The sequence below is a fragment of the Geotrypetes seraphini genome, chromosome 5 (genome assembly GCF_902459505.1).
Source record: "Geotrypetes seraphini chromosome 5, aGeoSer1.1, whole genome shotgun sequence".
Lineage (NCBI taxonomy): Eukaryota > Metazoa > Chordata > Amphibia > Gymnophiona > Dermophiidae > Geotrypetes > Geotrypetes seraphini.
Window position 1 is genome coordinate 114,718,724 of NC_047088.1, and position 25,924 is coordinate 114,744,647.

A 25,924-nucleotide genomic window follows, 5' to 3' on the forward strand; every position below is an offset into this window, starting at 1 on the left:
GGGCAGATGATGAATGTGGGAAGAAAGGGGCAGGGCTAAGGTGATCATACGTCCCATTTTCATCGGGACAGTTCCATTTTCGGACTGACCATCCCATTGTCCCGACCCACCACTTCGGGATACTGAAATGTCTCATTTTCAGGGACAGCGTCCCAAAGTTGTGCGCGGGGACACCGGGACAGGCGATCGCTTTCCCTCCCTGCTGCGCCGATTCAAAGCCCAGTCCACCGCTGCTGTTTCTTGCCTTCTTCCCAACGTTAATTTTGACGTCAGAGAGGAAGTTCCGTGCCAGCCAATTGCTGCCTGGCTGGCCCGGAACTTCCTCTCCAATGTCAGAATTGACGTCGGGAAGAAGGCAAGAAGCAGCGGTAGCGGACCGGGCTTTGAATCAGAACGGCAGGAAGTGAAGAAGGGAGGCTGACAGGCAGCAGCGGTACACAGGGAGGTTTGAATCAGGCACTGGAGGGAGGGAGGGAAGGAGGTAGGCAGGCTGGCTTCGGGGAAGGGGGTGGAACAAAGGCTGGAAGGCAAGACATAGGAAGGAAGGACTGGGGGCACTATGGGCACGGGACGGAGACACTGGGAGTACTATGGAACAGGACGGAGGCACTGGGGGCACTATGGACACAGGACAGAGGTACTGGGGACACTATGGACACAGGACAGAGGCACTGGGGGCACTATGGACACAGGACGGAGGCACAGGGGGCACTATGGACACAGGACAGAGGCACTGGGGGCACTATGGACACAGGACAGAGGCACTGGGGGCACTATGGACACAGGAAAGAGGCACTGGGGGCACTATGGACACAGGATGGAGGCACTGGGGGCACTATGGAACAAGACGGAGGCACTGGGGGCACTATGGACACAGGACAGAGGCACTGGGGGCACTATGGAACAGGACAGAGGCACTGAGGGCACTATGGACACAGGATGGAGGCACTGGGGGCACTATGGACACAGGACGGAGACACTGGGGGCACTAAGGACACAGGACAGAGGCACTGAGGGCACTATGGACACAGGACGGAGGCACTGGGGGCACTAAGGACATAGGAAGGAAGGAGGGAGGGAATAGAAAGGGACAATTATTGGGCCTGAGTGCAGAAAGAAAGAAATGAAAGAAAGGATGCACTGTCAAAAGGAAAGGCAACCAGAGACTCATGAAATCACCAGACAGCAAAGGTAGGAAAAATGATTTTATTTTCAATTTAATAATCAAAATGTGTCAGTTTTGAGAATTTATATCTGCTGTCTATATTTTGCACTATATTTGTCTATTTTTCTATAGCTATATTTTAAAGTCATCTGCCTTGACATCATTGAAACCCCCCCAAATATAAATGATAATTAACATTTTCTCTGCGTATAGTGTGCTTTGTAGTTTTTTATTTTATTTTATGGTTACCATTATGAATTAATAAGATATTTTATGTACATGAAAAATGAATGGAAGAAATTGGGGGCGGGATTGTAGGTGAGACTAGGGTGGGATTGGGGTGGGGCTAAGGCAGGATTGGGGCAGGACTGACAATTAATAGATGTCCCCTTCTGATGAAAAAAATAAATGGTCACGTTAGGCAGGGCAGATGATAGAAGTGGGGGAGAACTTGTACCCAGCCCTCACCTCCTCACCACTGCTACTGCTTTCCCACATGCTGGATGGGGGGGGTGAAGATAGTTAGTGAGATAATGGAGGGGTGAAGGAAAGGAGTGGCAAGCTGTGAGCAGACACATTGAAAAGAGGGAAACTGAGGGCTGAATAGTAAAAAAAGAATTTAATTTAGACAGAGGCAGAAAATAGAGAAGGAAGCCAAAGAAGAAAAGTAAAGGGAAGAGAGAGGAGAGATGCCAAATAACAGGGAAGGACACAGAGATATCAGATCCAAGTGATACTTTTTTGGTTCTTAACACAAGTAGACAAATACCTGACTTCAAAATATCTTTCAAGAAGTATGAACTCCCTCTAAAATCACAAGTCAGGAATCTGGATTTAATGCCCTCTAGTGGTTATATGATGCAATTACATTACAATTAAATGTATGAGATGTTATAACCACAGTCAGATGTTTCAATAGGTTTCCTCTTCAATTCACAGCAACACAGAGGTTAAACAATTAAATATTTGTATTTATTTGTTGCAACAAAAACCCCCAATAACAATTGAGAGTGAAAGGAAACTAAATAGATATGTCCAACAAGTGTTGTTATCAGAAGTTGTTCAAACAAGGTAAATTAAATTTAAATAAAAATGAATAGCAAGGCTAATTTACCATTCACATGTGATCAAATTTATATTGATTATACCATTATAGGACAAACATATTATGTCTTTCAGCTTAGAACCAACTTTGTTCTAGTATATCCAAAACCAGAGAGTGTTTCTCAGTCCCAGAGTTCATTAAAATACAAAAAGTGTAAATCTGTGTGCACCGCAAAAATAAAGTATTTTTAAAACCCTGTTTTCCCCAGTATCACCACTTTCTTGTGCTGGGTACTACTGAGTCGTTATCCTATCTATTGTCTTGTACCAGCAGTTCCTCTGAAGATCTGATTGGTTGCTACTATCCTATCTGTAAACATATCAAAACCCTAATCTGTCTGAAAATAGGAGGAAATAGCATAAGAAATGCCAAGTTAAATGCAAAGTGCTGATAAGGAAGGCAAAGAGAGACCTTGAAAAGACGATTGCAATGCAGGCAGAATACACAAAATAAAAACTGTTTAGGTATATTAGAAGCAAGAAGCCAGGACAAGAAAAAGTTGGCCATAGTGGACAAATTAAATGAATTATTTGCTTCGGGGGAAATACCAGTACCAGAAATGATATTCAATGCAAATGGGTCAGAGAAACTGAACCAAATCTTTGTAACACTGCAAGATATAATGGGGCAATTTGGCAAACTGAAGAGTAGCAAATCACCTAGACAAGATGGTATACATCTCAGAGTATTAACAGAATTTAAAAATGAACTTGCAAAGCTATTGTTAGTAATTTATCTTTAAAATCCAGCATGGTACCCATGGACTGGAGGGTGGCCAATGTAATACCAATTTGTGAAAAGGGTTCCAGAGATTATCTGGGAAATTATAGAGTCTGATGTCGGTGCCAGGCAAATAGTAGAGACTATTATAATGAACAAAATGACAGAACATATAAATATCAATTGTTTAAGGCTCAAAACAAAAATAATTACTAAATGTATGAAAAAATATGTTTTGTAAGATTTTAGTTATTAGTAGGGAACTGTCAGCTTTGGTTTTTGGTATATATGGTCTGGATGTTTCCCTACTAATAACTAAAATCTTACAAAACATATTTTTTCATACATTTAGAACATATAAATAAGCATGCATTAAAGAGACAAAGCCAAATTGGATTTAGTCAAGGGAAATCTTGCTTCAATCTACTACATTTCTTTCAAGGGGTAAATAAATATGTGGATAAAGGTGGAGCCAGTTGATACTGTGTGTCTGGATTTTCAAAAGGCATTTAACAAAGTACTTCATGAAAGACTCCTGAGGAAATTAGAAATCCATGAAATAAGAGGTAATGTCCTATTATGAATTAAGAACTGGTTAAAAGATAGAAAACAAGAGTGGGTTTAAATGGTCAATATTCTCAATGGAGGAAGGTCAATTGTGGGGTTCTCCAGAGCTCTGTGCTAGGACCACTGCTTTTTAACAAATTTATCAGTGATCTAGAGATGGGAATAACTAGAGAAATAATTAAATTTGCTGATGACACAAAGTTGTTAAATCGCAAAAGGATTGTGAAAAATTGCAAGAGGACCTTGTGAGACTGGAGGGACTGGGCATCAAAATGGCAATTGACATTTAATGTGAGCAAGTACAAAGTGATGCATATGGAAAAGAGGAATCTGAACTATATCTACATGATCTATGGTTCTACGTTAGGAGTCATTGACCAATAAAAGGATCTAAGTGTCATCGCTGAGGATACAATGAAACCCTCAGCAAATTGTGCAGCAGCAGCAACTAAGAAAACAAATAGAATGCTAGAGTCCATCATTTCTTCCAAACTCTCATCATACTTAGAGAGATTCTCTATTCTTTTACCCTATCAATATGGCTTTTGTCCTAACTTCAGCACCGAATCCCTACTGTCTTGCCTGATTTCAAGGGTTCAACAACTTCACTCTCGAAACAAGTTCGCCATCCTCCTACAATTTGACCTTTCCACTGCTTTCGACGTTGTTCACCATGATATTCTTGTTTACCAACTCTCTGAGATAGGTATCAACTCCACAGTCCTAGGTTGGTTCTCTAAATTCCTCCGCTCTTGTTCTTACATTGTTAACATGAATGGCACCTCATCCTCCCCCTGGAAACCGAATTGTGGAGTCCCACAAGGCTCTCCATTATCCCCTATCCTTTTTAACATCTATATGTCCTCCCTAAAACTCCTCCACCTATCCCCCCTTGAAACAATTTACACTTATGCAGACGACATCCTCGTCCTCATCGAGACCGATTCGAACCTCACCGACCTGTCTAAGAACATATCCTCTTGTATAATGAACTTACAATCCTGGGCCCACACTGTGCAAATGAAATTGAATGAGTCCAAAACAAGACTTCTTTGGCTCGGTCCAAAACTAGATCACCTACCCACCTCCATCCCATTACCCTCTGGCTCCTCTCTGCAGCTTGAGTTCTCGAGCAAGGTCTTGGGCATCATCAATGATTCCACATTGTCCTTCAATGACCACCTCCAATCCTTGGTAAAAAAATGCTTTTTCAGCCTTCACATGCTGAGGAAACTTAGATCCTGCTTCCATCAAAAACATTTTACCCTCCTTGTCCAATTCATCATCCTCTCCAGATTGGACTATTGCAACTCTATCTACTTAAGCCTAACTAAGAAAAACCTCCACAGACTCCAACGGATTCAGAATGCCGCGGCCAAGCTCATCTTCGCTAAAAGTAAATTTGACCATGTCTCCCCGCTCCTGGCCAAGCTCCACTGGCTTCCGATAATCGCCAGGGTCCACTATAAATGTGCCTGTTTAACTTTCAAAATCCTATATGGTATCCTCCCTCCCTTTATCCCTCTTTCTTGGAATTCCTCAAACCCTAATACCACCAGATCCTCCCACAAATTAAAACTTTCCTTCCCCTCGCTAAAAGGCATTTCCCACACAGGAAAGCTAGGGACCTCCCTTCATTTCAAAATCACTGAGCTCTGGAACAACCTTACCTCCCCTCTTCGGAACTTGAGCTCTCTCCAAGTTTTCCGCAAACATCTGAAAACCTGGCTTTTCTCAAAAAATGTAAGTCTCCCTCCAATTTAGGAATCAAGGAAACTCTTATATCTTGGCATCCCAAGTCCTCTAAATTTTCTTCACACTTCTACCTCTAACCCTCTGTTGTAGTTCCTTCTTATTCCTCCTACTGTAAACCGCGTCGAGCTCTACGAACGTGGAGATGATGCGGTATACAAACCTAAGGATTAGATTAGATTAGATTAGAATGTTAGGAATTATCAGGAAAGGAATGGAAAACAAAGATGAAAATGTTAAACTGCCTTTGTAATTGCTCCATGGTGCAGATGTACCTCGAATACTGTATGCATTCTGGTTGGCACATTTGAAAAAAGATATAGTGAACTTAGAATAGGTACAGAGAAGTAAAACGAAAATGATTAAAGGGATGGACTATGAGGAAAGGCTAAAGGGGCTAGGGCTCTACAGCTTGGAGAAGAAACAGCTCAGGGAAGATATAAAATATTGAGTGTAGTGTGACAGGTAGATGTGATTCACTTGTTTACCCTTTCCAAAAATATTAGGACTAGGGAGGTGAAGAGGAGAAATATGTAGAAGCTGATAAAGAAAAGATTGAATTGCTTAACAAATATTTCAGTTCTGTGTTCACGGCTGAAGCGCCGGGAATGGGAACACAGAAGACAAACATTTATATGTATGGAGGAGTGGTTTTCAGAGGTTTGTATTCATGAGGAGCTACCTAAAATAAAGGTAGACAAAGCGATGGAACCGGATAGTGTATATCCAAGGGTGCTGAAGGAACTTAGGGAAGTCCTGGTGATTCCACTGACTGACCTTTTCAATGAGTCTCTAGAGTAGGGAATTGTATCGTAGGACTAGAGAAGGGTGGTTGTGGTCCCTTTACACAAAAGTGGAAGTAAGGAAGAAGTAGGGAATTAGAGGCCGGTAAGTCTGACTTCTGTGGTATGCAAATTAATGGAAACACTTTTAAAACAGAGAATGGTGAAGTTTCTAGAATTCTGTGGATTATAAAACTGGAGGCAACATGGATTCACTAGAGGTAGGTCTTGTCAGAGGTAGCCCACATTTGAATTCTGGAAATACAAACATTTATATTTAGATCAAAGTTGCTCAGCTTTGGATCTAATTCTAATAAAATAAAAATATCGTCCACAAATGTAAAAATTGTTTCAGAAGCGACTAAATTGAGTTTCTTTAATGTAGACATAGACATAGGCGTCGGAACTGGGGGGGGGTGGCCACAGGGCCATGGCCTCCCCCAAATTGCCACTTTAAGCCTGGTGGTCCAGAGGTACAGTGGGCAAGAGCAAGCTTTCCGCGCTCCTGCTCCACTGCTAACCTGGTCGGTCACAGCTGAGCAGCAGCTTCTTTGACTGGGAGGGAGCAGTCTGACAGGGGGGGCTGGGTACAGAGTCTGTTGGGAAGAGAGAGGCTGGGTGCAGAGTCTGACAGGGGAGGGATGGAAGAAAGGGGGCTGGGTGCAGAGTCTGACAGGGGAGGGAAGGAAGGAAGGGGGCTGGGTACAGAACCTGACAGGAAGAGGGAGGGGGTCTGGGATCAGAGACTTACAGGGGAGGGAAGGAAAGGGGCTGGGTGCAGAGTCTGACAGGGGAAGGAGGGAAGGGAGTTGGGTGCAGGGGGTAGGGCGTTGGAAAGATAGGGAGGACAGATGCTGAGGGGGTTGGGAAATACATATACTGAACATACTGGGAGAGGGTTGGGAAGGACAAATGCACGGGCTGGGAGGTTAGGAAAGGAGGAAAAGACAGATGCTGCACAGGTGGAGTAGTGGGAAGGGAGAGAAAGAAATGCTGCTCGTGAGGGAAGGAAAAGGAACAGAGAATTATTGGGCATAGGTGTGTGGCGTGAGAGGGAAAGAAAGATGATGTATATGGGGAGAGAAAGAAAGAGGGAGAATTGTTGGACATGATAGTGGTGGAGAGGAGGGAAGGAGAAATGTTATACTGGAGGGAGGAGAAATGACCCAGAGAAGGGAGAGGTGACAGACCACAGAATGGAAGGGAAGGAGGGGAGAGAGAGAGATGCCAGACTGCAGAAAGGAGAGGAGAGAGATGTTAGATCTCGGGAAGAGGAAGGGAAGGAGAGAAAAATGTCAGATCATGGGAAAGGAGAGATGGGAAGGCATGGAAAAGTAGATTTTGAGAAGAAAGCAGAAAAATGGAAGAAAGTTGAATAAAAGTTAATGCTAAAGATGGTTGTATGGCAGAACGTGAAGGAGAGAAAAACAGCAAATGGATAAGGTTGCCCTGGATACACAGTTAAGAGCACAGACAGAAGGAAGTGCAGCCAGAGACTGGGAAAGATGGTTTGAAAACCAAAATCACCAGGCAACAAAGGTAGGGGAAATGATTTTATTTTCAATTTAGTGATTGAATTGTGTCAGTTTTGAGAAATTACATCTGCTGTCTATATTTTGCACTATTCAGAAAGAAATGCATTTGATTCTATTTCTCTGGGAGTTGTACGGCATACAGAGTCTTGCATCTTTGGGTTTATTTTGTATATATTAGTACTTTTAGTTTGTGGTCCTGTATTTGCATAAGGGTTATCTGTATTCTGCATGTGTGACCAAGGCCAGGTGTTCTGGTAGGAATGAATGTTGAGAAACATACAGTGTACTTTGTGTAGTTTAATTTTGTGGTTAACCATTATGTATTGTTAATAAGATTATATTGTGTGTATATATGGAAAAAATGGTATTACAATCAGTACTATTATGGGGGCAGGGTCTGGGGCAGAGCTTGTGGGGCCGCCCAAACAAAAAAGCGTTCTACTGCCTATGGTCATATAAATGTTAAAATGTAAAGGAGACAACGGGAAACCCTGTGGAACTCCATAGGCAGACTTCCATGGGGGCACATGTTTCACCATCAATATATACTCTTAGGTGCATAGGTGACGCAGGATCGAAACAGTCCACTTCGGAACCTGTAATTCAAGATAAGTTTGCCTTCTGAATTTTTTTGAACAACTTCTGATTAATGATTGTATGAGAAAGCTACAATCTGTGGGTACACAGCTGCATGAAGACTTTTCAATATCAACTAAATATATTGAACATAACCTTGAGTCACACAACTGGTAACATCCCTTTCCTCAGAGCGATCTCCATTGATCACTACCCTCTGTTGCCTCCCACTCAACCAGTCCTTGACCCATCCCAAAGGCACTCAGTTTATTTATTAGATGTCTATATGGAACACTATTAAAAGGCTTTGCTAAAATCTAAATACACCACATCAAGCATACATCTTCTATCCAATTTTTTGGTCACCCAGTCAAAGAAATTGACCAAATTTGTTTGACAAGACCAACCTTTAATGAATCATAAGAACATAAGCAGTGCCTCTGCTGGTCAGACCAGAGGTCCATCATGTCTAGCAGTCCACTCAAGCAGCGGCCCATCAGGTCCAGGACCTGTATAGTGATCCTCTATCTGTACCCTTCTATCTGTATCCTTCAGGAAATTATCTAATCCCTTCTTGAACCCCAATACCGTACTCTGTTAATGTCTTATTAAAGAAATGACAATTTTGCATGAGGTAAAACTCTTTATAGTTTATAAATCTTTCTGTTTTATTCTCTATTCCTTTCCTAATAATTCCTGACATTCTATTTTCTTTCTTGACTGCTACTGCGCACTGAGCAGAAAATTTCAATGTATCATCAATGATGAATCCTAAAACCTTTTATTGGCTGGAACCCTGCATTATGTAGCCATAGCTTGGGTTCCTCCTCTCAAATTGCATCACTTTGCACTTGCTCACATTAAATGTCATCTGCCATTTGAATACTCAGTCTCCCAGTGTCAAAAAGGTATTTTTGCAATTTCTCACAATCTTCTTGTGATTATCAACTTTAAATAACTATGTCATCAGCAACTTTGATCACCATCCCTTTGCACTCGTTCAATTTAAATTTCATTTAGATGCTAGTTTTCTAGAAATCTTGTTTCCTAAAAGCACAACATAGGGAAAAGTTTAGTCTTCAGTGGGGATCATGCCCCTTACATTGTTAATATTCTGCAGCTATTTAACAATTACATGGTGATTTTTATTAACATCCCAGGAGTAGAAATACCTATGCAAAACTAATTTCACTCATCTGAGCATTATGAATTCAAGTCTAGCATTTATCATGGCCATGGTATATTAAAATAGATGAATGAAAGAACAAACAAATGAATGAATAAACAGTTGTGAGAACTGAAAACCTGACAACTGGTGCCATTACTCACATATTTCATCCTCTTTTGTCTATACCTAGAAATGATGAAAACTCTTATATCCATACTGTGCATGATATTACCATCCCTTTGATAAAATATTTCCATATTATGAGATTACCATAGCAGCCACTGCAGCAGACACAGATCCTCCACCAGGAGTTGCAGATCTGGCACCAACATTCTGCACAAAGTCAAAAAGAGGCTGGGATATCAAGCTGCTTTCCGTTATAGTGTTTTGAATCATATATCTGAAAGAGAAGACAAATGTCATAAGTGCCCTCTCCTATTCAGTGCTCCTAACCAGACCCCTGGTCTTCCAGGATTCTATGGCCTGACCCCATTGAATAGCTATGGGAGTCCAAGAGCAAGAATGAAGAGGAAGCAGACAAGTAGTAACACAGCTTTTCCCTTCTCAGTGGCATACCTAGCATATGTGACACCAGGAGCCCATCATTTTTTGACACCGCCACCCCGCCCCCATCTGTATGAAAAACATGATTTTTAGCAGCAATCCACACATCACACAAAAGTGTACCTAGGAAAAGGCAGCATCTTACAACACTGCAGTGAGCAGTACATCAATACACCCATTGTAAAACTAAACAAGCCAGACTAGTACAGATCAATCCTGCATAGTCAATCCTAACAGAAAACCATGTCTTTCGAACACACAGAACACAGAAAACACCTTCACCTAGTATGGAATATGTATTCACAAACTAACTCCTCCCCCTTTTGCAAAACTGAAGTGTGGTTTTTAGCCACGGTGGTAATAGCTCTGACGCTCATAGAATTCTGAGCATCAGAGCTGTTACCACCACGAAAAAGTTAATCCAGAGAGCAATTATAGAGTTGATATTAGTCAAATCATTAATATAAAATTTATTAATTAAGTGAAGGAAAAGATCTCAGAGTTGCCACTCCTAGGATCATAATAATATAATCCAATATGGAATAGTGGCGTGGATATCTTTCATAGATCATAAAAACCTTCACTCACATTGTATAGTGGTTTGACTAATTACGTCAACGTGATAATCGAAACTAAAACTCTCTACATCTTATTTAATAAAAAAGTACTTGAATAAAAACTATAAATAAAGTGACAAGCGCAATCCACAGGTTAAAGTGACTGATGCATTGGTTGAATATATAAACTTTAAAGTGGCTGGTGCTACGACTGGCCTATTAAAGTGACTAATGCTATAAAGAACCTAATTAAGGTGGCTAATGCTTTCTGCTACAAACTGTGCAAAAAAGGCTAATGCTGGCTAGATACTTTCCTAATTATAAACTCTACAGTTGAAAAAGTGACTAGTGCAAAAAGCTAACATAACCATGCTGATAAACAGTGCAATAAGCTCAATTAAAGTGTATTGATAAACACTTCAAAACACTCACTAACTGAGAATTAGGTAGTGATTTAAACTGCCACAAATCTTATATTGAATCAAAAGTAACAAATATAAATTGAGCTTTTGCAAATGGCAAAAAATATGGTTTATCAAATGGAAGGCTGCTAGAATAGCTAACCAAAACTATAGAGGCAAATAACAGTCAAAAAGCTGATATGATAGTCAGCCTAACAGTATAAGCCAAAAATGGCACTTATCTTTTAAAGATAGAAAACGGCAAAAAGATTTAAATGCCGGTGTAACGCTGTGTATCTTAATTTATCCGACGGGACCCGTTTCGCCGCTATCATGCGGCTTCATCAGGGTTTTTTGGATAACACTTTCAATACAAGCAATTAAGAACTTTAATTGAGCTTATTGCACTGTTTATCAGCATGGTTATGTTAGCTTTTTGCACTAGTCACTTTTTCAACTGTAGAGTTTATAATTAGGAAAGTATCTAGCCAGCATTAGCCTTTTTTGCACAGTTTGTAGCAGAAAGCATTAGCCACCTTAATTAGGTTCTTTATAGCATTAGTCACTTTAATAGGCCAGTCGTAGCACCAGCCACTTTAAAGTTTATATATTCAACCAATGCATCAGTCACTTTAACCTGTGGATTGCGCTTGTCACTTTATTTATAGTTTTTATTCAAGTACTTTTTTATTAAATAAGATGTAGAGAGTTTTAGTTTCAATTATCACGTTGACGTAATTAGTCAAACCACTATACAATATGAGTGAAGGTTTTTATGATCTATGAAAGATATCCACGCCACTATTCAAGTTTCAAGTTTCAAGTTTAATTACATTTGATGAATCGCTTATTACAATATCTAAGCGATGTACAGTTTAAAAACCAACAGATTGTGGTAATACATATAGTTTAAATGGGCTAGACAATAGACAGACAATTTGGACAGACACGAATGAGTAGGAAGGAGGGGAAAAGTTACAATTATGATATTTGTTAAAATTTACATAAAAAGGAAAACACATTAGGTAAAAATGGGGTGAGGTAAGGTAGAAATTTTATTAATTATTAGAAGAATGCAATAATTTAGAATAGATCTGTCATAAATCAAATGCGTCTTGAAATAAATATGTTTTTAAAATTTTTTTAAAAGAAATAATGTCTTTTTCGTTTTTAATAAAATTTGGAAGGGAGTTCCACAATGAAGGGGCCACCACAGAGAACATATCATTTCGTCTTGTGCCGATAATTCTCAACGAGGGGATTGAAAGCAAGTTCGATGAGGATGATCTTAGAGAGCGAGAGGAGTTGTATGGGACAATCATTTTTGATATAAATTGGGGTTCGTTAAAGATTAATGTTTTATAAACCAGAAATATAACTTTGAAAGTGATTCGATGAGAGATGGGAAGCCAATGTGATTTAATAAATAATGGGGTAACATGATCATATTTTTTTGCTTTGTGAATTAGTTTAATTGCAGTGTTTTGGATAATTTGGAGCCGTCTCTTTTCTTTCTGGGTTATGTTGATTAAAAGGGAATTACAGTAGTCTAATTTTGAGATGATTAGAGAATGAACTAGAATATTAATTGATTTGGGATCTAAAAAGGAGGAAATTGAACGAAGAAGCCGTAGTCTGTAAAAGCAAGATTTAACTATTTCACTAATATGGCTATGAAATGAAAGATCTACATCAATTATTACTCCAAGAATTTTCAATTGGGGTACAGATTCAAGAGGAGTATTGTCTAATATGAATGGTGTTTTTGAAGTTATGTTTCCTTTCCAAGTAAAAGCATTGTTTTTGATTTTTGAGTATTCAGGGCTAGTTTATTATTGCTTAGCCAGTTTTTTATTAGTTCTAGTTTGTCATTGATAATTTTTATTTCTTCCGCGTTTTCTGGGTTGAGAGGGTGCATGAGTTGAATGTCATCTGCGTAGGAAAAGGCTGTAAAACCTAGTGACTGTGAGATAGTAATAAGAGGGGATAAAAAAATATTGAATAGAAGAGGAGATAGTATTGACCCTTGTGGTACTCCATATGATGAGGTGAAATTTGCAGAATAAACGTCATTAAATTTAACTCTAGAAGTACGGTCTGATAGAAAAGAAGTTAACCAATTAAGAATTTGGCCTTCTATGCCTAATGATTGCATTCGATTAAGTAGGAGTCCGTGATCAATTGTGTCGAATGCAGCGGATAGGTCTAAAGAAAAGAGAGCTACGGATTTGTGGTGGTCGAAATAATAGTGGATATTTGTTATGAGGCCGATCATAGAATGTTCCGTGCTGTGATGTTTGCGAAAGCCGGTTTGGTTAGGATGTAGTGCATTGGATAATTCGATGAATTCTGAAAGTTGTTCAAAGACAAGTTTTTCGGAGAGTTTCATTAAGAAAGGTAGATTGGAAATGGGGCGGTAGTTGGATATGTCGTCTTGACTGGTTTTGAAGTTTTTTATAATTGGAGTAACGATAGAGGTTTTCCACGAGATGGGGACGGTTACAGAAGAAAAACTGTTTTGGATAAGGGAAAGAATAAAAGGACCGAAGTAATGAAAAAATTTCTTTAAATAGAACGGTGGAAAAAATTCTAAAGGAGAGCCTTTTAGATTGATTGATTTTAGATGTCCTTCAAGTTCCTTTAAGGATGGTATTCTGAAATTAGTACATTTGGCTGTTGGAATGAAAGTATTTGTGTTTGAATTTTCCAATGCAGGTGAGATTGTTGTATTATTTTTGAAGTTTTGTCTAATCATAATGATCTTTTGGCAGAAATAATCAGCTAGTTCTTGTGCTGTTAGGGTAGATTTTTGAGTAGATAGATTCTTTTTTTTATCTGGATTAAAAGATTTTAAAATATTAAATAAGACCGAAGTGTTTTTTGCTTTTTGAATCTTATTATTGTAATAGGATTTTTTCGCCTGGATAATTTTATTTTTATAATGAATAGCATTATCTTTAAATCTTTGGAGGTTAATAGGAGTTTTAGAGGAACGCCACTTCCTTTCTGAGGCACGAAGTTGTGTTTTTAGTTGAGATAGTTCTTTAGAATACCATGGGTTATTATATTTTCGAGTGGATACTGTTTTAGTAATTAACGGTATTTTGGTATTTACAATGGATTCTAGGGTTGAGTTCCAGAATTGAAGTTGTTCTTCAATGGTTTTAAATTTTTGAATGTTTATGGAAGGACTGAAATATGGTGTAATATCAGAGTTCTCCAATTTGGAAAAGTCTCTGTATGAAAATGTTTTAATTTCAGAATGAAGATTTGGGGTAAAAAGTTCTGTAAGATAAAAGTTTACAGAGATCAGATTATGATCAGACCATGGAACTGAAAGAATATTCGGAGCTGATTGGGAGATTGATTGAGAAGTAGGTATCAAGATCATATCTAGTATGTGTTGAGCTTAGTGCGTGGGTTCATGGATTACGTAATGTTTTCAGATTTAAGTCTTTGAAAAGCTTTATAGTGTCTGAGGTATTTGGGTTATTAAAATTATCGAAATGAATATTGAAATCTCCCATTATGATTGGGCAATTGGCAGTTGAACAGAAGTCGAAAAGCAGGTTATGGAATAGTGTTAATTTTGAGTATTCAATTGGAGGGGGGATGTATAATAAGAGAAGATCAATTTTTTGTTTTAGGTTAATTTTTAAGATATTCAATTATAGAGTTATTGATGGATTGATCTTGAGGTTTAATTAAGTTTTTTAGAAAAATTATGGCTAATCCTCCACCTTTACGGTTATGACGGTGGTTCCATATAAAATCATAATTAGGGGGGCAACAAAAGGAAAGGTAGGCTTCCTCACCTTCGGAGAGCCAGGTTTCGGTGATACAAAGGATGTGTAAGTTTTGTTGGAGAATGGCATCTTTTAAAAGGTGGTATTTGGTTTTAAGGGATCTTGAGTTGATTAAGCCTAATCTTAGATTCAAAGATTTAGAAGTATTGAATGTTTGAAGTGATAAAGTAGTATTTGGTACTGAGTCGTTTAATTGAGAGGTAAGGGTAGTTATTGGTAAAAGTGTGCAAGGTGCTGATCTAGGGGATCTATAAATGGTAGGTCTATTATTTAATTGAACTGGGATGTTTTGGTGGTTCAAGTCCATGCTAGCATTTATCTTAATGAATATATTTAGGGAGTGTGAAAAGAGAAAAAGAAATGCCAAAAGTATGTAAGTAGCTCGCATAAAATTGGATATAAAAGGCATTGAAAAAGTGTTGGAATGGAGGTTAATGAGGGCGCCCTTGGGAGGCGAACGAAGGAGCGAACTAATCGGCATGCGCCGCTAAGGATCCTATTAAGTAGCACATGCGCAAACCTGATTGGGGGTGGAGTCCAGCGGGCCGCCGCTTTGCGGCGGCAGAGGAGAGGAGAACAGATAGACTACAAAGTAAAGTAAAAAGCAATGAATATAACTTAAAACAGATAAAAAATCATTAAAACAGTAAAACAAATTCTTCGTGCAGCCTGGAGGTGAGGTGAGTAGAAGTGAGTAGATATTATTATGATCCTAGGAGTGGCAACTCTGAGATCTTTTCCTTCACTTAATTAATAAATTTTATATTAATGATTTGACTAATATCAACTCTATAATTGCTCTCTGGATTAACTTTTTTGTGGATCTTATGATTACTAGTTAATCTTTACTCTTTTTGAATTACCTCTGTTACCACCACGGCCAATGCTAAAAAACACTTTACAGTTTTGTAAAAGGGGAGGTAAAATAGAAATACATAGACAAAGGTTAAATTGAAGTACAAAGAAGCTGGACTCTGCATACAATGCACCACCACAGAAACAGCGATGCATCTCCCCTAAAGCAAAAAAAATATATATATAATTTTTTTCTACCTTGTCTTCTCTGGTTTCTTTCCTCATCTTCTTGTCAATCTCTTCCTTTCATCCACTATCTACCCTCTCTCTGCCCCTTCTATATGGCATCTTCTCTCCTTCTATTCCCGTTCCAGAAACTTTATGCCTCCCCCTACCATTTCTCCCTTCACTCCCATTGGGCTGGCATCCATCTTCTTTTCTTCCCTCCTCCAATGGGCTGGCATCTCTCTCCTCTCCTCTTCTTCCCTCTCCCACACCCCCATGGTCTGGCATTTCACTCTCTCCTCTCCCTTCCCCCCACTTCCATCAGCAACTGCCCCCTTTCTTTCCCTCCAACCCAATTCCATGCAGTATTCTTCCCCCTTATGTCTCTTTCCCCTTTCCCTGCACACCAATTCCATCAGCATATGCCCTCTTTCTCACCCTCCACACTTCCATACTACCCTGACCCCTTCTTACCCTTCACCACGTTTCCATACCACCCTGACACCCTTTTTCTCTTTCCACCACCCTGCTATGCTCCATTCTCTCCCCATCCAAATCAGCAAGGTCCCGCAATGACTGCTTTTGCTGCCTCTGCTCTGGAAAAGGTAAGTGATGTTGGAGGGGGGTGGGCTGGCAAACACAGGGAGTTGCAGCAAGGTCCCATGATGACTGCGGCTGCTGGTCCACCCCTCTCCGATGTCACTTACCTCTTCCAGAGCAGAGGCAGTAGACGCAATCATCGCGGGACCTTCCTGCACTTCAGTGCAGCTGCCAACTCTGCTCCAGAATAAGTACCTGCTGCAAAACCTCCCCAACCCCAAGAAAACCAGAATAAGTACGGCAGCCATGCTGAGGTGCCGTTTAGAGCAGTGCGGGAGATTCTGGACCCGGCCAGCTGTGCACCCCCTTGGAGCATGCACCCAGGGCAGACAGCTCCCCCCCCCTTGGTATCAAGTTTCAAGTTTCAAGTTTCAAGTTTATTTGGATTTGATTAATCGCTTTATCTTATTTCAAAGCGATGTACAAAGTAAAATTACAAATTAAAATAATACAGATTAAGAATGTGGACAAAACAGACAAAACTTATTTAACATTACTAGAAACAATTATGGTAAAGGAGGGAATGAAGTTACATTTTCATAAAAAGAGGGGTAAAACATTTAGGGAAAGTACATAAGGTTGGGGGGAAAACCTATTCTTGAAGTTATTTTAACGTGAAATTATTGTTGACTTATAAAAGCATCAATAAATAAAAAAGATTTCAGATTACTTTTAAATTTTTCTAGGTTAGATTCTTGTCTTAGATAGTAAGGCAATGAATTCCAGGTTTGTGGAGCGGTAACAGAGAAAATGTATTGACGTCGTGTATTTATAATTTTAAGAGATGGAATTGTTAATAGATGTTGATCAGTTGATCTGAGAGTCCTATTCGTTATGTATGGGATTAGAAGTTTATAGATAAAGGCTGGAGTTTTAAAAGATAAAGATTTGAAAGTAAGTAGGCTAAGTTTATAGATGATTCTATGAGCAACGGGAAGCCAATGAGCTTCCTTAAGGAGTGGAGTTACGTGATCAAATTTTTTTGCTTTGAAGATAAGCTTAACGGCAGTGTTTTGTATTATCTGTAAGCGTTTAATTTCCTTTTGGGCTATGCCTTTGAACAAAGCGTTACAGTAATCTATCTTTGAGATAATGAGTGAGTGGATGAGAATATTAAGGGAATTGTTATTGAGGAACTGTGCTACAGATCGAATTTGGCGAAGCCTAAAAAAAGATGATGTTATAACATAGCTAATATGGTTATGAAAGGAAAGTTTGTGGTCAAAGATAACTCCTAATATTTTAATATTAATTACTTCTTGAAGTGGATGATCTTTGATAGTAATCGGGAATTTGAGTTTAGGATTGTCTTTCCAAGGAAATAGTAGTACATTGGATTTATTGATATTTAGGGCGAGTCTATTAGTATCTAACCAAGTATGAATCTTCTCTAATTTCGCATTTATCTCTGAAGTGTTTGATGGATTATCGATATCAATAGGGTGCAGAAGTTGAATGTCGTCAGCGTAAGCGAAGACATTGAAACCGATAGATTGGCATAGAGTTAATAATGGTGCGAGAAATATATTAAATAAAAGCGGAGACAGTATGGAACCTTGTGGGACGCCATTTACAGTAGTAGAAACATTAGAAGTCGAGTTATTGAAACAAACTGATGAGGAGCGATCCGAAAAATATGATTGAAACCAAGAAAGCACTTGGTCTGTAATTCCTATTGATTGAAGTCTGTGTAGTAATAGTGCATGATCGATAGTGTCAAAAGCTGATGAAAGATCTAATGAAATTAACAGAACAGATTGATGATGATCTAGAAAATAATGAATTATTGTAGACATGCCTATTAGTGAATGTTCAGTTGAGTGGTGTTGCCTAAAGCCTGTTTGGTTTGGGTGAAGAATGTTTGTTTTTTCGATGAAGTCAGAGATCTGATTAAAAACTATCTTCTCGGTTAATTTGGACAGAAATGGTAAGTTGGCAATAGGTCTATAGTTTGACATGTCTTCTAAACTAGCTTTATGATTTTTAACAATGGGATAGATGATAGAGTGTTTCCAAGATTTGGGAACGATACCTAGCTTTAGACTTTCACTGACCAAAGTAAGAATTTCTGGACTGAAGATTGTGAAAAATTTCTTAAGAAAAAAAGGAGGAACTAAGTCGTTAGAGGAACTTTTAATATTAATTGAGTTAACAATAGATTTTATCTCTGTTAGGTTAGGAATGTTGAAAGTAGAGCATTTGGAAGAATATACACTGGAATCTATTTGCACTGGATTGGAAGAATTTAAACTAAAAGTGGATCTGATTTTATCAATTTTCTCGATAAAAAAGTTAGCTAATTCCTGGGCAGAGAGGTGAAGATCATTTTCTTGATTTTTTGTTTTTTTAATAGAGTATGTAATAGAGTTTAGTATTCGATAAAGAGTAGAAGAGTTATTAGCTTTCTGAATCAGTCCTGAATAAAATTTTGTTTTGGCTTGATTTATTTTTGATTTATAAAATTTAGAATGGTCTTTGAATAGTTCTAAATTACACAATGATTTATCTTTTCTCCATTTTCGTTCAAGCGATCTTAATTGTTGTTTCATGAGTTTAAGTTCTGCTGTGTACCAGGGGTTGCCACTGTCTCTTCTTACATACAATTATCTAAACTTGAAGGAATAGGATAGTAGCAGTATGGAATTTCAGATCACATCCTCTTCCTCTGATTGCTAGATATGTGTTTCCTGATGTTAACTGTGTGGAGCATGCTACTGTTGCATGTTTCAAACTGTGACACTTCAACTTCCAGCAGAAGAGGATGTGGGTGCGACCCAAAGCACTGTACTGCTATTGTCTTCTTCCTAACTTCAAGTTAAGATCCTTGTGGGTCAGAAGGCGATGAGAGACAGTATGAGAAGAAAGTAGGTGTCTGAATGGGACATAGAGGAAGGACTGAAAGGCATAGAGAGGGGAGTGAGGATAGAGATGTGGGGTGTAAATGAAGGGATAAGAGTGGTACAGCATGAGGGAATCAAGCTGTACATGGAATTAAGAGGATCAGCGAGGATATAGGATGTGAGAGAAGAGATCAGGGTCTGGAGGAGTATGTGAATGGATTCTCTATCCCACCCTCTTCTGGTCCATGATCTCTCCTCCCTGAAAAAGAATCTCCAGTGGCATAGTAAGGGGGGTGGTCTGCCCCAGGCGTGGTCTTCCTAAGGGCACAGCACCTCTCCTCTCCTTGCTATGCGCACATGCCCCTTGCCTTCCTCTGTGCCTTTGTTACTTCCCCAGCATGGGGTTGCTGCCCACGTCGGCATCGGCGTTCTCTCTAACGGCACATCTGGGACCCACACCTAGGAAGTGACATCAAAGGGCTCATGCCAGAGAAGTTAAAAAGGTACAGGGAAAGGGAAAGGGGTGTGCGTGCAGCAGCGGGGGGAAGAGGGCAGAAAGGGGGCTCCATCGCCCCGGGCACCGCTCACTCTTACTACACCACTGCGAATCTCCCTTCTTTCTTATGGCTAATGCTCATTTCATCTCTTCACACTCTTCTATGATTTCTTCATAAGAACATAAGAGTTGCCATACTGGGACAGACCAAAGGTCCATCAAGCCCTGTATCCTATTCCCAACAATGTAAAATCCAGGACGCAAGTACCTGGCATGGCAAGATCCCTGATATTTCCATCTCCAAGATCCCACTTCATTTCCTATCTTTCTTCTCTTTATTTTTCTGATCCCTTCTCCATCTTTCACATTTCTTTCTTTATGCATTTATTGAAGGATACATTCCTCCTCAAATTGCCAAGGTTCATGGCGAGTTACAATTAAACATGCATAAGTAATATGAGCACACAAATAAAGAAATACATAGCACACAAAATAAACTTAACATCTTCCTACCTATTGATGTACAGATAAGTTGCCACATTTCTCCTCTCATATCATCTATGAGCCTATCAATCTGATGAGTAACATTATACAATCTTATACTAAGAGACAGAAAAGGGCAACCTGAATAAGTTGGTTTTCATTTGCAGGAATTTTGTTATTCCTGCAAATCTTGCACTCTCCTTAACTGACTGGGCAGTGCATTCCACAGCAGTGGTGCATAATAGGAAAAAGCTAACTCCCTAGTTACTTTATTTCTACTCACATCCAAAGAAAGCAAAACATAAGTATTTGGAAAATCCACATGAAGTGTATAGGTGGTTTAAGCATTATCAGGCATATTATTAAACGCTCTGCAGTCAAACTGTAAACCTGCTTAAAAACAAGACATTATATTTAAGTCTATAGTTAATAGGCAACCAGTAGAATATTAATGCTGGGGTAATATGGTCAAACCTCAAGATACTTAAGATTGTCACACACCACTATTCATGGTCAAGTGTACAGGCTTAAGCTGGTACACCCTATAAGATAATATTGTCATAGTCTAAGCTAGGCTTAATTGCTACGTTTAACACGGTATAGAAATCACTAGTATTCAATATCAGCCACAAATGATACAGTACCTGGATTATGTAAAATGCCTCAGACATTATTTTGTTGAAATGTAGTCTCAAGATGAGATACCTATCCAACACCATTCCCAGGAACATAACCTTGTTCTTTGCTAAGATGTCTATGGAGTGAAAAATTTAGCAAATTGATCCCCTAACTTTAGTTGGTTAACAATCTAGATAGTTTAAATATCACCGCTATTTAGATAATAATAGTTGTCATACTGAGGCTTCTCACAAGCACTATCAAACAGTAGAAAGCTTCAGCAAGAACAAGGAGTTTGTTAAAGGCTTCTCTTCTTCTCTATACAATAGAAACAATCCATAACCACCAGTTCTCATCCTCTGGGGTCATTTTAGGCAACACAAAGCATGGCAGAGTCACCTGGGACATAGGTCCCTGCAGCATGTGGAATACCTGAGCCAGAGAGCTCTGCTGTACTTCTGGAGATTTTTGCAAAGCTTTTTTTTTTTTTTTAATTGTATGTTTATTGGGTGAACAAATCACAAGAGAAACAAACAGCAGCCAAGCCGAATACAGGACTGAAGGAGCGGCAGCGTAGGAAGGGTGCCACTAGTTGGCAATTGGTGGCTTATTTGGAGGGCTGGAGTTCTTTCTAGACTGGGCCTGATTTTAATGCAGGGGGGAGGGTGGGGGGGTTGTCTTTGTGTCTTTTTGTAGTTCTGTATAAAAACATAAACTTTGGACTTTTCCTGAGAGTTCTTTGTATGCTTGTTTGATTTTTGCCTAGCGGCACTGTTCATCTGTATTACTGCAAAGCTTGGTTTTGCTCATATTGTCAAAATAAAATTTGCCTGCACCGTGTACAAGTCTGCAGTTTTGGTTTGTTTGCTCATATTGTACCAGCACAATTCAATGAAACTGCAGCTGCTGCTTCAGTTGCGCTTCCAATAAGGCCTATGGTAATTTTTCCATTCTGGCTTACTCGTAGAATAGCACGCAGTGTATATTTGACTTCATTATAAAATCCAGGCCTCAATCCAGCAAGGTCACAAAGAATCAGGACTTTCACCAAATTCCAAGATACAGATTTTCCTACTTCAATCAATCTTCTGTTACCTTAAACATAACTCAGGGAAGTTCCAGCAGCTCTGCTGTTTACAGTAACCTTTTCAATGATTCCCTGAGTGATCCCAGAGGGCTGGAGAAAGGTAGATATGGTCCCTCTTCACAAAACCAGAAGTAAGGAGGGAGTTGGGAACTACAGACAGTTAGTCTGACATCTGTGTTATGTAAAAATATGGAAATACTTCTAAAACAGAGAACAGTGAAGTTTCTGGAACTCATTGGATTGCAAGACTCAAAGCAGCATGGTTTTACTAGGCAAATCAGATTAATTTCTTTGACTGAGTGACTGGACAGTTGGATCGAAGGAAAACATCATGTGTCGTATATTTAGATTTTAGCAAAGCCTTTGATCCAGCTCCAGTTAGAGTTGTGCAGGGACAGAAATCAAACCCGTCCCCGCTGGAATCAAACTTGTTCCCACCCCCACTGGAATCGAATAAGTCCCCGCCCATCCCCACAAGTAATTTCTTCCATTCCCGTCAGTCCCCATAAGCTTTAGAAGTAGTTATTTCCAGTGGCGTAGTGGGGAGCAATCTGCCCTGGGCACCGTCTTGGTGAGGGTGCCAGCACCCCTCCTCCTCTCTGTCCTCCCACTTCCTTCCCACTCCTCCACCCACTGCAGGTGCACCTTCACTTCCCCCTCCCCTCTCCCCTCCCCACCGTACCTCTATCTCTTTGCCGGTGTGAGGAGTAAGTCCAATCTGCTGCTCGCACCAGCTTCGGCTGTCCCTCTGAAGTCACTTGCACCTAGAAGTGATGTCAGAGGGACAGCCAACAAGGGCAGCAAGTTGACAATGCTGCTCACGCCAGGGAAGTTAAATAAAGGTATGGGGTAGGGAAAGGGTGCACACGTACATGGCAGGAGGGGCAGGGGGGAGATGTCACCGCCACAGTCACCTCTCACCCTCACTACATGACTGGTTATTTAATTATGCTACTGAATTAAAGGCTCTGGTAGAGACCCATTTACAAATAAGCAATGACACTATTAATTTGGAAATATTAATTGGGAAGAATACTATACATACTTTATAAATGGGTCTCTGCCAGATCTTCTAATGTAAATATAAAATATAAATACTCCAGCTGATGAGGATGCTCAAGCTATGTCAGCTGAGGACTTCCTCTGAAGGTAGCCAGAGTCCCTTTTGCCAAGCATGGTAGGAGGAACCCAATGGACAGAAACCGCTTGAGGAAGTATTTGCAGAAGACAGGAATGCACAAATAAGAGAAACTAGTACCAACTTGATGGAAAAATAAATCTCAGACAACAAAGGTAAAAAAAAGGATTTATTGACTGAAATATATTAGCTTTGGGAAATGTATATATGTCTTTATATTGTGTTCAAAATATGAATCTGGAATAAGAAGTAACCATGTGGGTGATGCGTGAAATAGATACAAATATGAAAACACCTACTCTATGCTTGAATCCAAACAGTCAAAACTTAATCTAGTTAGCAGTGCTCAGAACCACGCAAGTTGTAAAAAGAAGATCAGCCCTTTAAGATGAGTACACATTAATTTTTTGTATCATTCGATATTTTGAATAATTGGAGTGTTCACCAAGTGCAATGATTGAACATTGAAGACACTGCCTTTGGGGGTTTCACCCCATTGTGATCTTCTTTTTTCATCAAGTTGGTACTAGTTTCTCTTTTTTGTGCACTCCTGTCTTCTGCAAATACTTCCTCAAGCGGTTTCTGTCCATTGGGTTCCTCCTACCATGGTCCAGCATTTCTGTCTTCCCTCGGCATCTCTCCTCCTTTGTCTCTCTTTATACATCTCACCGAGAACTCCATACCTCAGATAAGTTGTTTTTATCTGTACCCTTCTTCTCCACTGCAAATTCCAGACTTTGTTCCTTTCATCTCGATGCCCCTTATGCCTGGAACAGATGACCTGAGTCTGTGCATCACACCCTTTCCCTTGTTCAAAAGTAGGCTGAAAATCCACATTTTTGAGATTATCTTCACCCCATGACCTTACTCCCTACTGCCCTCAGCTCATCACCTAGCCAGCAGCTTAACCATCTTCTGCTAACCGTAACCCCTACCCTGACATTCTATTTGTCTATCTTGATTGATTAGATTGTGACTCTGTACAGCACTGCATATGTTTGCTAGTGCTCTAGAAAAATGGACCTCTTCTCTTGTTCAATTGAATATGAAACATAGAAACATAGAAAAAAGCGGCAGAAAAGGGCTATAGCCCACCAAGTCTGCCCATTCCAAGTATCCTCCCCCCCCTGAGTTTACTCCCTTAAAGATCCCACGTGAGTATCCCATTTTCTCTTAAAATCCGTCACGCTGCTGGCCTTTATCACCTGGAGTGGGAGTCTGTTCCAATGATCCACAACTCTCTCGGTGAAGAAATACTTCCTGAAATCGCCATGAAACTTCCCTCCCCTGATTTTTAGCGGATGCCCTCTGGTGGTTGAGGGTCCCATGAGCCGGAAGATATCATCTTCTGACTCGATGTGCCCCGTGATATACTTATACGTTTCAATCATATCTCCCCGTTCCCTTCTTTCCTCAAGTGAGTACATCCGCAATTTCTCTAGTCTTTCTTCATACGTGAGATCCTTGAGCCCCAAGACCATCCTGGTGGCTGTTCGCTGTACCGACTCGATTCTCAGCACGTCCTTTCGGTAGTGAGGTCTCCAAAACTGAACGCAGTACTCTAAGTGAGGCCTCACCATGGCTCTGTACAACGGCATCATAACTTCAGGTCTCCTGCTGACGAAACCTCTGCGGATACACCCCATCATTTGTCTTGCTCTGGAGGAAGCCTTCTCCACTTGATTGGCAACCTTCATGTCCTCGCTAATGATCACTCCTAGATCGCGTTCCGCTGTGGTCCTAATCAAGGTTTCACCATTTAGTACATAAGTTCTACGCGGGTTTCTCTTTCCCAGGTGCATTACCTTGCATTTTTTAGCATTGAAGCCAAGCTGCCAAGTAGTTGACCATTGTTCCAGCAGCAGTAGATCGTGTGTCATATTATCAGGTAATAAGCTTCTGCCTACTATGTTGCAAAGTTTGGTGTCGTCGGCGAACAGCGATACCTTTCCCCTAAGTCCTTGCGTCATATCTCTTATGAATAAGTTGAATAGAATCGGACCCAGATCAGCTTTGTTTAATTTAAGAATAAAAAGTTTAAGAAACAAAGAGTAGCAACATTCCATGCTACTGATCCAGGGCAAGCAGTGGCTTCCCCCATGTCCCTCTCAATAACAGACTATAATAATAATAACTTTATTTTTTCTATACCGCTACAATCTTGCAACTTCTAAGCGGTTTACAGTGAAGAGAGCTGGACAATCAGTGAATTACAGAATACAAATAGGGAAGATGTCACTGAACAGTCAGTGATTACAGAGTACAATTAGTGAGAAACACAAGAGGGCTGGACAACCAGCGAATTCCAGAATACAAATGGCGAAGATGTCACTGAACCATCAGTGAATATAGAATACAATTAGTGAGAATAGACTTAGTAGATAAGGACAGGTTGTTCACCCTCTCCAAGGTAGGGAGAACGAGAGGGCACTCTCTAAAGTTAAAAGGGGATAGATTCTATACAAACATAAGGAAGTTCTTCTTCACCCAGAGAGCGGTAGAAAACCGGAACGCTCTTCCGGAGTCTGTCATAGGAGAAAACACCCTCCAGGGATTCAAGATAAAGTTAGACAAGCTGAACAAGAACATGCACTGGTAGGGATAGTCTCAGTTAGGGCGCTGGTCTTTGACCAGAGGGCCGCCGCGTGAGCGGACTGCTGGGCATGATGGACCACTGGTCTGACCCAGCAGCAGCAATTCTATGTTCTTATGTTCAACATGCCCTTCTTTAACATCCCTTCCCAACCTCCCTTGACCCCTTACAAACCAAAACCAAACTCTATTGCCTTCTACCTCCCCCCTACCTCCCACCCTTGAAGGACAGCATATTTAAGCAACCAGGGGCTGGATGCTCAAAATTGTCTGATAATTATCTAATGATCATCGCTAAGCCAGTTTGGCTGGTTTAGTGATGACCTAATTTTCTGACCCGATGTTCTAAATG

The 25,924-nt window shown here is 40.1% G+C and overlaps 1 protein-coding gene across 1 annotated transcript in view; it reads right to left on the bottom strand.

Annotated features, from left to right (window-relative positions):
* FTCD (formimidoyltransferase cyclodeaminase) overlaps positions 1-25,924 on the bottom strand; it is a 291,968-nt gene that overhangs the window by 140,369 nt on the left and 125,675 nt on the right. The window contains exon 9 of the mRNA XM_033947252.1: positions 9,641-9,770. Within this exon, the coding sequence (XP_033803143.1) occupies positions 9,641-9,770 (130 nt within the window). The remainder of the gene's footprint in view (positions 1-9,640; positions 9,771-25,924) is intronic.